The 14,396-nt window shown below is 43.5% G+C and overlaps 1 protein-coding gene across 1 annotated transcript in view; it reads left to right on the forward strand.

Moving 5' to 3' along the window:
• RIOK2 (RIO kinase 2) overlaps positions 1–14,396 on the forward strand; it is a 51,407-nt gene that overhangs the window by 11,441 nt on the left and 25,570 nt on the right. Inside the window, exon 5 of the mRNA XM_083151740.1 lies at positions 6,170–6,258. Within this exon, the coding sequence (XP_083007866.1) occupies positions 6,170–6,258 (89 nt within the window). The remainder of the gene's footprint in view (positions 1–6,169; positions 6,259–14,396) is intronic.

Consider the following 14,396-nt stretch of genomic DNA (forward strand, 5'->3'; position numbering starts at 1 on the left):
TTGTACACCATGGCCACCGTAGCTTTGGGCCCTCAGAGAGCACTCACTGGGTCATAGAATGGTGTGAGGCCAGGGACCTAAAGGCACCTAATGCTTCCATACGCTGGTATCTCCACTAGTATTTCTTCTACAGCTATTCCGAGCAGAACATATATTGTTAACATATATTGTTAGCAAAAGTAGGTGGCTGTATTCTGGCCATCGGGATCCTACTGTGGGACTCCTGATCTTCACTGCTGGTACTTTTGCACCAGATTGCAATTTTATAGTTCACTGGTTACCAAATTTTTCGCAATCACATGCCCTAGAGCAGAGGTAGCCAACTCCAGTCCTTGAGAGCTACCAACAGTTCAGTAAAACATATTAATTAAATTGAGTTTATATTTCATGCTTAGATTCAGTTATGTAGTGATGGACAGGATTCACTTTAATGTTGGGTGGCCAGACGCAATGGTTCTGCCATCGAACATGACTGGCCCTGGACCACAACACAGGGCACCCCTAAAAATAATGCTCAGAGGAACCTAAGGGTACCACATCATCCAGTTTGGAAATCGCTGGAATAGTCTTACCACAATCTAGAATGGCCAAATGTTCCAGGATAGCCTTTGAAAAAATATTGTCAGATTATGAAAATCATATTGCTTAGTTTTAAACTGATACCTTTGGCAGAGACTGGGGCTCATTCATAGCTACATAATCCTGTGATGCACCATTTTAAGTTATATTTACACTGCTCTGATACAATATTTACTGTTGATTGTCAATATCACTGATTTTATGTATTATATTAAACAATGTTTTAATTGATACAAGTTGGATTTTTGAATTCTAGAACTGGTTAATGCGCTTCTCATTTTTCTTATAATGGTTATAGAGTTTTTTTTCTAAGGGGCCTTGGTTTAACCCCCGACTTAGCAGCTTTCTAGATTCAGTTAGTTTGGGTGTGATGGGTCCATTCTTCTTTGTCACCATTATACCAAGAAGAGTCAAGATCAGTAAACACAGGGTTAAGCCATTCACTTGGGCATTGGGGGCAATGACAGGAGACTGCAGGATGAAGCATCTGCATAAAAGCATCTAGCTGAGTATATGGTATACTGCACCTATGTATATGGCATTTAAGTCAGTCAAAGAGATCAATATTTTGTTTCCAGGTTCACCTGGAGCTGCTTTAGAAGCAGCTCAGCCAATTCATGGTAATGGTGTGTGCACACGGTGCAAGTACCGTGCGAAGTGATCCCGGCACGATCACAATTTTGACTATATAGTCTATGCAACCAAGACTGTACACACCATTTCTACTGTTTAAATGAACTTAGAGACACAGTCCACAATATTTTACTTGGATTCTAAAATCTGAATATTTTACTTGGATTCTAAAATCTGAACCATAAGACCTATAATGTTCATTCGTATCTTGGTGTTTTTTTTTGTTTGTTTCTTATATTGGTTATGTGCTTTGGAACCAGACCACCTTGAGTGTTTTAATATTGTTGCAATCATTACTTGTCAGATAATAAATATGAATTGCCAGTACAACAAAATCACAAGTAAGATATTATCTTGGGACCTTCTAAAGTTTTAATATTTCTCCAAATAAGATTGCAATTTTTCAACAGCCTTGAGTGGGATGTTTTAATATCTGTCACAGTTGCACTGTAGTGACTGAGCTGTTCAGGAGATTTGGTATTTCCTCTGGGGATTCTTCTCATTCCCTTTTTTGGAAGCCGGAGACAAATTTACTGAACGTCCTCCTGAAAGAGGTATATTAAATTGCCTCTTCTGTTCCCAGGGAAGAATATCATCCTTAAGCTTGAAATTCCACAATCTAATTGGTTTTTTTGTATGTCAGTCAGCTAAATGCCTGCAGATCATGGTCTGGCTTATTCTGGGCACAAGGGTCTTTTGTCTGTGTAGGTAATCAGTATTACACCGAATGTTAAATGATCACTTTGTACATTGATTCATCATCCTCCATTTAGAATCTGTTTATTTAATGTACAACTATTAATAATATCCTGTTGAAAGTTTTGTGTGATTTAGGTTTATTATCGCCCCCCTTTTTCTGTATTTTGGCACATTTTTATAGCCTTAGTATGTCGCTGCTATTATTTCTTATCATGCTGAGTCTTCATTAATAACTAAAGCTTTCCAGGAAGAGTGTCCTTCAAAACTATATAAAAATAAAATTGGAGGTGGACAGTGCAGCAGTTTACCACAATAAATATAGAGCCTGATCGGTGCTGTGCGAATTTGCACGTAATGCTAAAAATGAGCATACACCTACCATTGCATGCATAAAGATCAGCATCTAATAGGCTATATTGACTGGCTCTACTATGTCCAGAATAGTTCCAGTAAAGACCATTTACTTCACTTATTTGCCAAGACTGGGTAAATTGATGCTAGATCAAATGCCTGTTTTATTTTAATACTCTCAGTACCTTGTTATAATAATGATAGTTTTGTTCAGAGTTCTACATCTGGCTCCCATGTAGTGTACACATGCTCCTGTCTGATGTATTTGGTCTCCGCTGATGAATCTGGTTTCCGTGTATGACTGACAATGTCGGGGCAGGGATGGGGAACCTTCGGCTCTCCAGCTGCTGTTGAACTAATAATAATAATAATAATAATGATATTTATATAGCACTTTTCTCCCAATAGGACTCAAAGTGCTTCACACATTGTCTTTACAGCTCGAAATACAAAACAAGCTTAACAGTAGATGTCAGTAAAATGCTTGAGTAAATAAGTACGTCTTTAGTCTATTTTTAAAGGATTCTATAGTGGGCGCTTCTCGCACTGTGCGAGGAAGAGAGTTCCACAGAGTTGGAGCAGCAAAGTTGAAAGCTCGACCCCCAGATGAATTCAGGGAGATTCTGGGTACTGTTAGTAGTCCTTCTTCAGTGGATCGTAGTAATCGAGGAGGACAGTAAGGGATCAGCAGCTGTTGCAGGTACCTTGGGCCCTGGTCATGTAGGGCCTTGAAAGTGAGTAAGCCAATCTTGAAAACGATTCGCCATTTTACAGGTAGCCAGTGAAGGGCATAGAGAATGGGAGTTATGTGGCAGGAGCGGGGCTGGTTAGTTAATAGTCTGGCGGCTGCATTTTGTACCAGCTGCAAGCGGTGCAATTCTTTTGCTGGAAGACCCAGGTAGAGAGCATTGCAGTAGTCTAGTCGTGATGATATAAATGCATGTATGACTTTAGGAAGGTCTTCTGGGGGAATTAAATGCTTGATTCTGGCTATGTTTCTCAGATGAAAGAATGAGGATTTGATTGTGGCTGACACCTGATGTTTAAGTGTCAGGCCATTATCCAGGACAACACCAAGATTCCGCACATGATCAGAGTTTTTTAGTGCTGTGCCCCCCAGCTTAAGACCTGTCAGTTGGCTATGCTGCCGTCTTGTCCTGTGATTTATCATCAGGACTTCTGTTTTATCTGGGTTCAGTCTCAGCCAACTGGCACTCATCCACTCCTGGAGCTCAGCTAGGCAGCCATTTAAGGTTGTTATTGCGTTATCGGTGCCTGGAGCAAAGGACAGGTACAGTTGGGTATCATCTGCATAGCAGTGGTAGACCAGGCCGTGACGTCTGATTATGTCACCCAGTGGGAGCATGTATACTGCAAAGAGCATTGGAGATAGTATAGAGCCCTGTGGGACACCACAAGACAACGGCACTGGTGGTGAAGAGTATACTCCCGATGCAACTCTCTGTGACCTGCCAGCGAGAAATGATTTGAACCAGCTAAGGACTGTGCCACCCAGGCCACAGAAATTCTTCAGGCGCTCAATTAGAATCCCATGGTCAATGGTGTCAAATGCTGCAGAGAGGTCCAGAAGGATTAGGATTGAACAGTCTCCTCTATCCCTTGCAATTAGAAGATCATTGAGCACACATACCAGAGCTGTTTCTGTGCTATGTCTTCTCCTGAATCCTGACTGGAATGGATCATAAATGTCATGGGTTAACAGGTGGGTCTCTAGTTGAGTTGCAACCACTTTCTCAATAACCTTTCCTAGAAAAGGAAGATTTGATACTGGCCTGTAGTTGGTCATGCAGTCAGGGTCTAAATTAGATTTTTTAAGAAGTGGTCTGACTATTGCTTCCTTTAGTGGTTCGGGAAAAACGCCTGTCTGCAAAGAGCATTGAACTATTTTTGCAAATGCAGGGCCGATTATTTCCATACACCCTAAAAGAAGCTTGGATGGGGCAGGGTCCAGATCACAGGAGGAGGGACGCAACAGTCTGGAAATTCCAGCAATGTATTGTACATCCACTTGGTCAAAGATGTCCCATGAAGGCAAGTGTCTTAAACTGGTAGGCTTGGTCTGTTGGAACTCCTTTGGTGTCACTGTGGGGATTCCAGCCCGGATGATAGATACTTTATCTGCAAAGAATTTAGCAAACTCATTGCATCTTGACTGCGAGAGGGTTACATCAGGCTGCAGGCATGCTGGTTTGCAAAGCATCTCCACTGTACGGAAAAGCTGAGCGGGCCTATTTTTTGCTGTCATGATCTCATTTGAAAGGAACACTGTTTTCTTGCGGGTGATTGTTGATTGGTATATTCCAATGTGTTTGATTAGATTTAATTTATCCTCTGCCAGGTTTGTCTTCCTCCATCGTCTTTCAAGTATACGACCCCTTTTCTTGAGATCACGAATACTGTTGTCAAACCAGGGAGCTTGATGGTGTGGTTTGCAGGGTCGAATACGCAATGGGGCTATAGTATCCAGTGCCTCTGTCACAGCCCTGTTATAAAAATGGACTAGGGAACATGGATCTTTACAGGTCCCCATCACTGCTGAGAGGTTCAAGTTAGCTGCCATGGCCTGAGGAGTCATGGCCCTCCTTGGGCGATATTTGGTCAATTCCATGGGCACAGATCTAATTTGAGGGGTTGCGACTGAGAACCATATTGAGTGGTGGTCTGACCATGTGACTGGGTTTATCTTTAGGTCAGATACTTCTAGTCCAATCTGGAAGACAAGATCAAGAGTGTGGCCACTTTTATGTGTAGCAGAGGGGATGACTTGAGTGAGCCCGAGAGCATTCATTGTGCACATGAGATCTTGGCCAAGGCGTGAAAGCTCATCATCGACCCATGCAAACATCCCAGAATGCTTTGCTAAAGTTTTATCATGGCCAAATAGCAAAGCTGTAGCAGTGCATGCTGGGATGTGTAGTTCAACAACAGCTGGAGGGCCAAAGGTTCCCCATCCCTGATGTAGGGTAAGCATGTCCTTAGTAATGATGCTTTTGCTCTTAATTGATGAGACTCTCCCTCATGTATGATCGATAAGCATGTCCCGACTAGGGTGGCCAATCCCAGGATCCGGATTGGTGAGATCCCAGGATTGGAGCTTTCGATTCCGAGATTGGCCACCCTAGTACTGACCGATGAGCTGGGTCCCGTTTGAGAGCTTCCGTGTCAATCGGAAGTCCGATGAATGCTGGTCTCTGCCTGCGTTATGAGTTCCTGGTAGGGAGCTCTGTCCTCTTAAGATGGTAAAGCAGGTTATTGTAGGGATAGCCATCGTTGCCATCGATGGCAAAAGTGCAACTGCCCATCGATAGTGTATAACCATTCTATGGATGACCATCAATATTTTTGCATATTGATGGTCATCCATTTTTTTCTGAGTGGCCTGTGGGCCAATCAAAATGTGGGGGTGGGGCTTCACGTGTGTCAGGGGTGGAGCTATGTCCCGTGTCCCAGCACTGTAGGAAAAAAGCAAAAACAAAACTCTTCGTTTAAGCTTTACATCGATGGTGGGAAACCATCTGGTTCTCCCCCCATCGATGGCAAAACTATTTGACATCGGCCATGGACCATCAATGATTTCTAATCATCGATGGTCGATGGCCATCCCTAGGTTATTGTGTTTCCAGAATTGATTCCTGGCTAAGCAGTAGGACAGTCCGGGTGTTAATGGATGAACCCATGGACTAATGATACTACGCTACAAACTCAGTATATACCAAATTAGTCTTCAGGACAAGCAGTGGGCTGAACTCAACATTCATATACAATAGCTATTGGCAACTGGCTTGATGCATCACTAGAAGCGGACAACTGATGGATATGATATTGCTGAATGACTTATTTTATCTGTTTTATGCTAAATAGAATTGCCACTTTCTCTAATTTCTAGGCCTTATATGACAGAGGATTTCCAGTTCCAAAGCCTAATGACTACAACAGACATGCAGTGGTGATGGAGCTAATTAATGGGTATCCCTTGTAAGTTATTCAAATCTTATCTTTTTTAATTACATTTTTATACTGCCGTTTCTGTTCCAGTTAATCTAATATGTGCGTGCAGTCTGTTTATGCCAATCCGTTATTTTTATCTGCAATATTGCTATGGTAACCAGCGAAAAGCCCAGAGGAATTTCTTTTTATGTGTAGTTTATATTATATTCATAAATCTAATAAATAATACATTTATAATGAATCTAATATATTTATTAGGTTTATAATCAAATCAAATTATTCCAATATAATTTTTCCGTGTGCAATTTCTTGTGGGCTTTTTTCCAAAAACATTAGCGATTTATCTGTGTAATGGCTTCATACAGAGACTCGCTGCTCTTTATATGCAAATATTTAGACTTTTCCATCCAGTATGTAAATCTGTCTTTCCAATGTGCTTCAGATGACACTGGGGGAGATTCTCTAAGAATCTCCGCCCCCCTTCGCCGCTCATCGCATATTTAATTATCGCATATGCTGTAACATATGCGATAATTAAGGCAAAGGACAGCTCTTGCGTTAAGAGCTGTCCTTTGCGGTGAGAGTCGCCGGGTCCCAGCAGGTCCCGGCGGCTCCCCTCTCCCTCCCACACCCGGCGCTGCTGCTGCTGCGCCGGGCTCTACTCCTCCCTGCACCCGGAAGAGGATCAGTGCAGGGAGGAGGTCACAGGTCCGGGCAGCACTGCGCTGTGCTGCCCGGACACAGGTGAGGGGGGAGGGGGCGGCGCGGGGCGGCGGAGGGTTGCGATAGAAGCCCATTGGCTTCTATGGGGCATCGCCAGATTTTTCTGGCGATGCCCCCCGCCGCGGTAACCCGGCGGGGGATGCTTACAGCATCCCAAAATGCGGTAAAAACCCCGATAACGGGGTTTTTACCGCATTTTTCACTTAGAGAATCTCCCCCCATGTGTGACATGGAGGCAGCATTTCACATGGAATCTACAATTTGAGTAGACACAAAAAAAATCACACAGCTGTGATCCCTACTTTTTCTGTTGTCCTTTCACATCCAGTGGAAATATTAAGAGATCTCCACATAATTTATCCTCATTTAAAGGATTTTGTTTTTGTCATGACTGCTACACCCAGACTTTAAGGAGTATTCAATGCCTGTGATGGAAACTGAAGGCGAGCTAGGACGGCGAGAAGTGCCGATATCTTGCCATCAAGTATTCAACTCCCTCCCCTTCACTCACCGCTTCCACCTTGCTGGTTCCCTATGGCGGTGTGGAAACTGCGAGTGTGGCCATTATATGGCTTAGCGGCACCACAGGGGGCATTATTTGTATTGGGGGAACCACATGGGGCATTATGTGTATTAGCAACACCACAGGGGGGCACAATAAGGGGTATTTTATGAATTGGCACCACAGGAGGTATTATATGTGTAAAAGGCACCATGGGTATTCTATTTATAAGCAGCACTATGGTGGCATTATATGTATTCGCAGCAACACAGGGGCATTATGGGCCTGATTCAGGATCAATCATCTCTCCTGAGTGAGGTGAGGTGTCAGAGGCTTCAAATGGCCCTTTATGAATTCAAAAACTAGATGACGTCACAGAAACATTCAGGTCAACGTTTCAAGCCTCACAGGCCTTTTCGTTGGCAGTCTGTGTGTGTGTGCAGGATTGTGTGGGCTTTTTGAACCACACTTTCCTATGTACACAGGCTGCTGTCCCTACTAAAAGGCCTGCGGGCCTTGAAACGTTGACCTGCATGTTTCTGTGACTTCATCTATTATTTGAATTCATAAAGGGCCATTTGAAAATTCAGTTGAGTGCCACCTCTAAGTTCCCTGGGAAGTGTGTGTGTCGATGGTACGTCCGCGATTTCCCCATAGGGAACAATGTTAAATACCTCAATTTACCCGCGATGCCCCCGATTTCCCATAGGAATCAATGTTAAATGGCTCAATTTACCCAAATCATCATAGGGAACAATGGGAAATGGGCCTGAAAAACTAAAAAAACACCGCTGAACACTGAAATGTCCCCTCCAAAAGTAGTTGACGCCACCCCACGATCAACGCGAACCCGAAGCGTGGCGAGCGCAGCGGTACGCGTCCTACGACCTTTTCATACCCCCACTATCCACGTCGGCGTGGAGTTGAGAATAGAATAGTGTGGCGAGCGCAGCGGATACCTGTGAAGCCCGTGAAGGGACGCGTTTACCTGTGAAGGTATCCGCGTCCCCTCGCGGGACTCGCCACGCTTCGGGCTCGGTGGCTCGCTGCGCTCGCCACACTATTCTATTCTCAACTCCACGCCGATGTGGATAGTGGGGGTATGAAAAGGTAGGAGGAAGCGTACCGCCGCCCCTCGCGGGCACGCTGCGCTCGCCACGCTTCGGGTTTGCGTTGATCGTGGGGTGGCGTCAACTACTTTTGGGGGGACATTTCACTGTTAAGGGGTGTTTTTGGGGTTTTCTGGCCCATTTACCATTCATCCCTATGATGATTTGGGTAAATTGAGTCATTTAACATTGATTCCTATGGGAAATCGGGGGCATCGCGGCTAAATTGAGGCATTTAACATTGTTCCCTATGGGGAAATCGGGGGCATCGCGTCTGGACCATTTAAGCTTTTTTTAGCCGCATACGACGCGATATTGACTTTTTTCAATGCATTTCAATGGGAAAATCGGGGGCATCGTGTCGGTCGCGTCGCAGACCACTAAAAATGACACCTGATTGTGTCCGTGCTAGGAAACAAGTAATATATATATATATATATATATATATATATATATATATATATATATATATATATATATATATATATATATATATATATATATATATATATATATATATATATATATATATATATATATATATATATACACACATACACAGTGGGGCAAAAAAGTATTTAGTCAGCCACCAATTGTGCAAGTTCTCCCACTTAAAAAGATGAGAGAGGCCTGTAATTTTCATCATAGGTATACCTCAACTATGAGAGACAAAATGAGGAAAAAAATCCAGAAAATGACATTGTCTGATTTTTAAAGAATTTATTTGCAAATTATGGTGGAAAATAAGTATTTGGTCAATAACCAAAGTTCATCTCAGTACTTTGTTATATACCCTTTGTTGGCAATGACAGAGGTCAAACGTTTTCTGTAAGTCTTCACAAGGTTTTCACAAACTGTTGCTGGTATTTTGGCCCATTCCTCCATGCAGATCTCCTCTAGAGCAGTGATGTTTTGGGGCTGTCGCTGGGCAACACGGACTTTCAACTCCCTCCAAAGATTTTCTATGGGGTTAAGATCTGGAGACTGGCTCGGCCACTCCAGGACCTTGAAATGCTTCTTACGAAGCCACTCCTTTGTTACCCGGGCAGTGTGTTTGGGATCGTTGTCATGCTGAAAGACCCAGCCACGTTTCATCTTCAATGCCCTTGCTGATGGAAGGAGGTTTTCACTCAAAATCTGACGATACATGGCCCCATTCATTCTTTCCTTTACACGGAGCAGTCGTCCTGGTCCCTTTGCAGAAAAACAGCCCCAAAGCATGATGTTTCCACCCCCATGCTTTACAGTAGGTATGGTGTTCTTTGGATGCAACTCAGCATTCTTTCTCCTCCAAACACGACGAGTAGAGTTGTTACCAAAAAGTTCTATTTTGGTTTCATCTGACCATATGACATTCTCCCAATCCTCTTCTGGATCATCCAAATGCTCTCTAGCAAACTTCAGACGGGCCTGCACATGTACTGCCTTTAGCAGGGGGACACGTCTGGCACTGCAGGATTTGAGTCCCTGGCGGCGTAGTGTGTTACTGATGGTAGCCTTTGTTACTTTGGTCCCAGCTCTCAGCAGGTCATTCACTAGGTCCCCCCGTGTGGTTCTGGGATTTTTGATCACCGTTCTTGTGATCATTTTGACCCCACGGGGTGAGATCTTGCGGGGAGCCCCAGATCGAGGGAGACTATCAGTGGTCTTGTATGCCTTCCATTTCCTAATAATTGCTCCCACAGTTGATTTCTTCACACCAAGCTGCTTACCTATTGCAGATTCAGTCTTCCCAGCCTGGTGCAGGTCTACAATTTTGTTTCTGGTGTCCTTTGACAGCTCTTTGCTCTTGGCCATAGTGGAGTTTGGAGTGTGACTGTTTGAAGTGTTGGACAGGTGTCTTTTATATAGATAAAGAGTTCAAACAGGTGTCATTAATACAGGTAACGAGTGGAGGACAGAGGAGCCTCTTACAGAAGAAGTTACAGGTCTGTGAGAGCAAGAAATCTTGCTTGTTTGTTTTTGACCAAATACTTATTTTCCACCATAATTTGCAAATAAATTCTTTAAAAATCAGACAATGTCATTTTCTGGATTTTTTTTCCTCATTTTGTCTCTCATAGTTGAGGTATACCTATGATGAAAATTACAGGCCTCTCTCATCTTTTTAAGTGGGAGAACTTGCACAATTGGTGGCTGACTAAATACTTTTTTGCCCAACTGTGTGTATATATATATATATATATATATATATATATATATATATATATATATATATATATATATATATATATATATATATATATATATACACATACACATATATACACATACACATACACACACACACACACGTATCCCTTTTGGCTTGTGGAAGAGCCTTGGAGAAAAAGAGCGGCACTCACGGATTTGTAGAAATAGATGTTTATATCATAGTTGTGCGATACATCATAGTCTCATTCTAGCGACGTTTCAAGGCAGGATGCCTTTTCATCAAGAGAGACTTAAAGTGCTGGTAGTGCTGGTGGGGGATGTAGGGAAGACAAGAAAGTGCTCTGTGCTTACCTTTATGTAGCCCGTGTGCGTCGCTCATGTTCCCGCTGCGGCGTCTTCGGGTCCCACTTCCGGGTGTCGAGTCTCCACTGACGTCAGACCGTTGCCCGGCAACCACGGACGCTGAATGTCCCTGTTACGCCGCGCACCGGTACTGAGCTGTGAAAAATAAAACAGAAAGAAGACCAACTTAGTACTGTTGGATAATTGAGTGTTAAAAACAATTTGAAAAGGTGCATAACATCTAAGTGGGGCTATTGGGAAGAGTGAAAGGTGCAGTAGGTATTAAAAAGCAGAAAAACTGGGTATTTATATATACGCAGGAAAGCCTGATATATAGAAAAATATATGGAATGCACCAAACGACCCTAAAAGATCGTAGCCACCAGAAAAGAGTAGAGGAGGTGTATTCCGCATATACCACAAACTCTCAATATATACTGAAATAAATATCTTGCAGTCCCGAATGTCCATAGCTTCCGACAGTTCTGGATAGTGTTTGGCTGTCTAGCAAATATCCGATGTTAGATGAATGTATTCCATGCTATCATCTCGTTTAAACCACTGGGCGCCATGGAATTGAGTTTTAGAATCCATTCCGACTCCCGTTTGGACAACAGTAGCTGTCTATTTCCACCCCTACTTAACGGGGGGATATGATCAATAATTTGGCACTGTAAATCTGCTAGTGTGTGGCCAGTGGACTTAAAGTGCCGAGCAACGGGTTGGTTAATACTTTTTCCTTTTAGACTGTTCGATATTGCAGAGCGGTGTAAAGCCATTCTCACTCGCAGATTTACCGTATATACTCGAGTATAAGCCGAGTTTTTCTGCCCAATTTAATGGGCAGAAAACACCCTACTCGGCTTATACTCGAGTCAAGTGCCTGCCCATAGCATTTAGCCCCATTCCGCTGAGCCGGCGGAACACTAGCTCCGGCGCAGACATACCACAAAGCACCGGAGCTGTGCACTGCTGCTGCCGGCTCCCCCGCTGGCTCCCCCGCCCGCTCTGCCGCCCGTTCCCCCGGCTTCCCTACCTTGCCATTCTCCCGTCGGCGCTGTGCTGCAGCAGGACAGAGCAGGGGCCGGACACACGCAGGAGTGTCAGAGGTTGACACTTCCTGCCTGGTGCTCCGCTCCCTCTGCTCTGCTCCGTCCTGCATATTAAGTACCAGTATTAACTGGTACCCTGAATAAAGGTATTAAATAAAGTAAAATAAATTCTGGTGTGGGGGGGGGGGGGAACACTGAGGGGGCTCTGGGTACAGTATGTGCTGTAATAAATTACTGTACCTTTATGTTGTTTTTTTTACACACGTGTACTATGCATGTCTGTGTGTGTGTATGTGTAGTACAGCATGTTTGTGTGTGTATGTATACTGTGCAAGTGTGTGTATGCCTGTCAGCGAAGAACTCACAACGTATACAAATAATGCTGACAAAAACACACAAATGGTATACACACAGTTGACACAGACTGTGTCAACTGTGTGTATACCATTTGTGTGTTTTTGTCAGCATTGTTTGTATACGTTGTGAGTTCTTCGCTGTTTGTATGTATACTACCAGTAATACCGTATGTGTGTGTGTCCCGGCTTATACTCGAGTCAATAAGTTTTCCCAGATTTTTGGGGCAAAATTAGGGGCCTCGGCTTATATTCGGGTCGGCTTATACTCGAGTATATACGGTACTATAGTCTGACCAACATAGATCTTGTTGCATGGGCAGGTTATTGCATATATGATGAACGGAGTTTTGCAATTCACCACATGTTTGATTTTATATTGTTGCCCCGTGTGGGGGTGTTTGAAGGATGGACCCGCTGTAGTGTGTTTGCAAGTAGTGCAGTTGGGGCAATTATAGCACCCAGGCTTTTTATGTTGTATATTGAACATAGGGGTCTCTGGTTGGCTAACGATATTGGTTTTCACCAGCATGTCTTTCAAGCTTCTGCCTCTTTTGAAGCTTGGCATAATCCTCCTGTTCTTAAAACATGGCAACTGGGTGTCGCAAGTCACAACTGGCCACACTGCATTTACTGCCCTCGATAAAACTCTAGTAGCAGGAGTATAAGTTGTCACAAATGGAATTTTATTAAAGGCAGTCTTTGTTTTGGATTCAAGTAACTCTGTTCGTGGTGTCTGTTGTATAAGTTTTTTTTGTCTTCTTAGCTCTGTTTGATTATAACCTCTGGCGGCGAATTTTGCGGACATACGGTCTAATTCCTCTTCCAGTTTGGATTCATCGCTGTTGATTCTCGCTACCCTCATCATCTGCGATTTTGGGAGGCTGCGTTTCAACGTTGGGGGGTGATTGCTGCTATAGGACAGTAAGGTGTTCCTGTCAGTTTCTTTATGATATACTGATGTGATTAGCTGGTTCTCCTTAAATGCGATTGTGACATCTAAATAGTTGACCGAATGTCTATCGATTTTGTACGTGAATTTGATGGGGTTATCGTACCTGTTGATGTCTTCAATCGTCTAAGCCAATAGCTGGTCCCCTCCTGACCACAGGATCAGGAGGTCATCTATATAACGAGTGTACATTTTGATGTGTCGACTTATTGTGTCGTCACTAAAGAAAAAATCTTGTTCTTGCTGGAACATGTACACATTGGCTAGGGAAGGTGAGACCTTTGACCCCATCGAGCAGCCCGTAAGTTGTAAATAAAATGCCCCATTGTGGATGAAATAATTATTTTTGAGAGTGAGGTGTAAAAGTTCGAGGTATAGATCAAAGTCCAGAGCCGTGAAGTTCACCCTGTGGAGGAACGATCTCATGGCAGAAAGTGCTTGTGCATGTGGTATTACTGTGTACAAATTCTTGACATCAAGAGTACACAACACTGTATTTTCAGAAAGATCTTGCACTTCTGCTAGTTTTTTGAGCAACTGGGTCGTATCTTTGAGGAAAGTGGGTTGTTGTACAATGTATGGTTGGATTAAGTGGTCTAAAAACTGGGAAATTGGCTGAAACAGAGAACCCCGGGCCGAGATGATAGGTCTGCCCGGGGGATTTGCAGGATCCTTATGTACTTTTGGGATGGTGTAAATAACTGGACTGATTGGGTAATCGTTAGAGAGGGTTTTAAATACTTTTTTGCTTATATGGCCCTCTTGGAGCGCTGATGTAAGTACTCCGTCCAGTTCCCTCTTAAATATCGTTGTCGGATCTGCCGGCAGCTTCCTGTAGGTCACGGTATCAGAGAGAAGGATGTTAAGATTGTCAATGTATTGACTAGTGTCCTGTATCACTATAGCCCCGCCCTTATCTGCGGGGCGTATAGTGATGGAAGTGTTTTGTGACAACTTCTTAAGGGCTTGTGTCTCTGT

The sequence above is a fragment of the Crinia signifera genome, chromosome 1 (assembly GCF_055691185.1).
Source record: "Crinia signifera chromosome 1, ASM5569118v1, whole genome shotgun sequence".
NCBI lineage: Eukaryota > Metazoa > Chordata > Amphibia > Anura > Myobatrachidae > Crinia > Crinia signifera.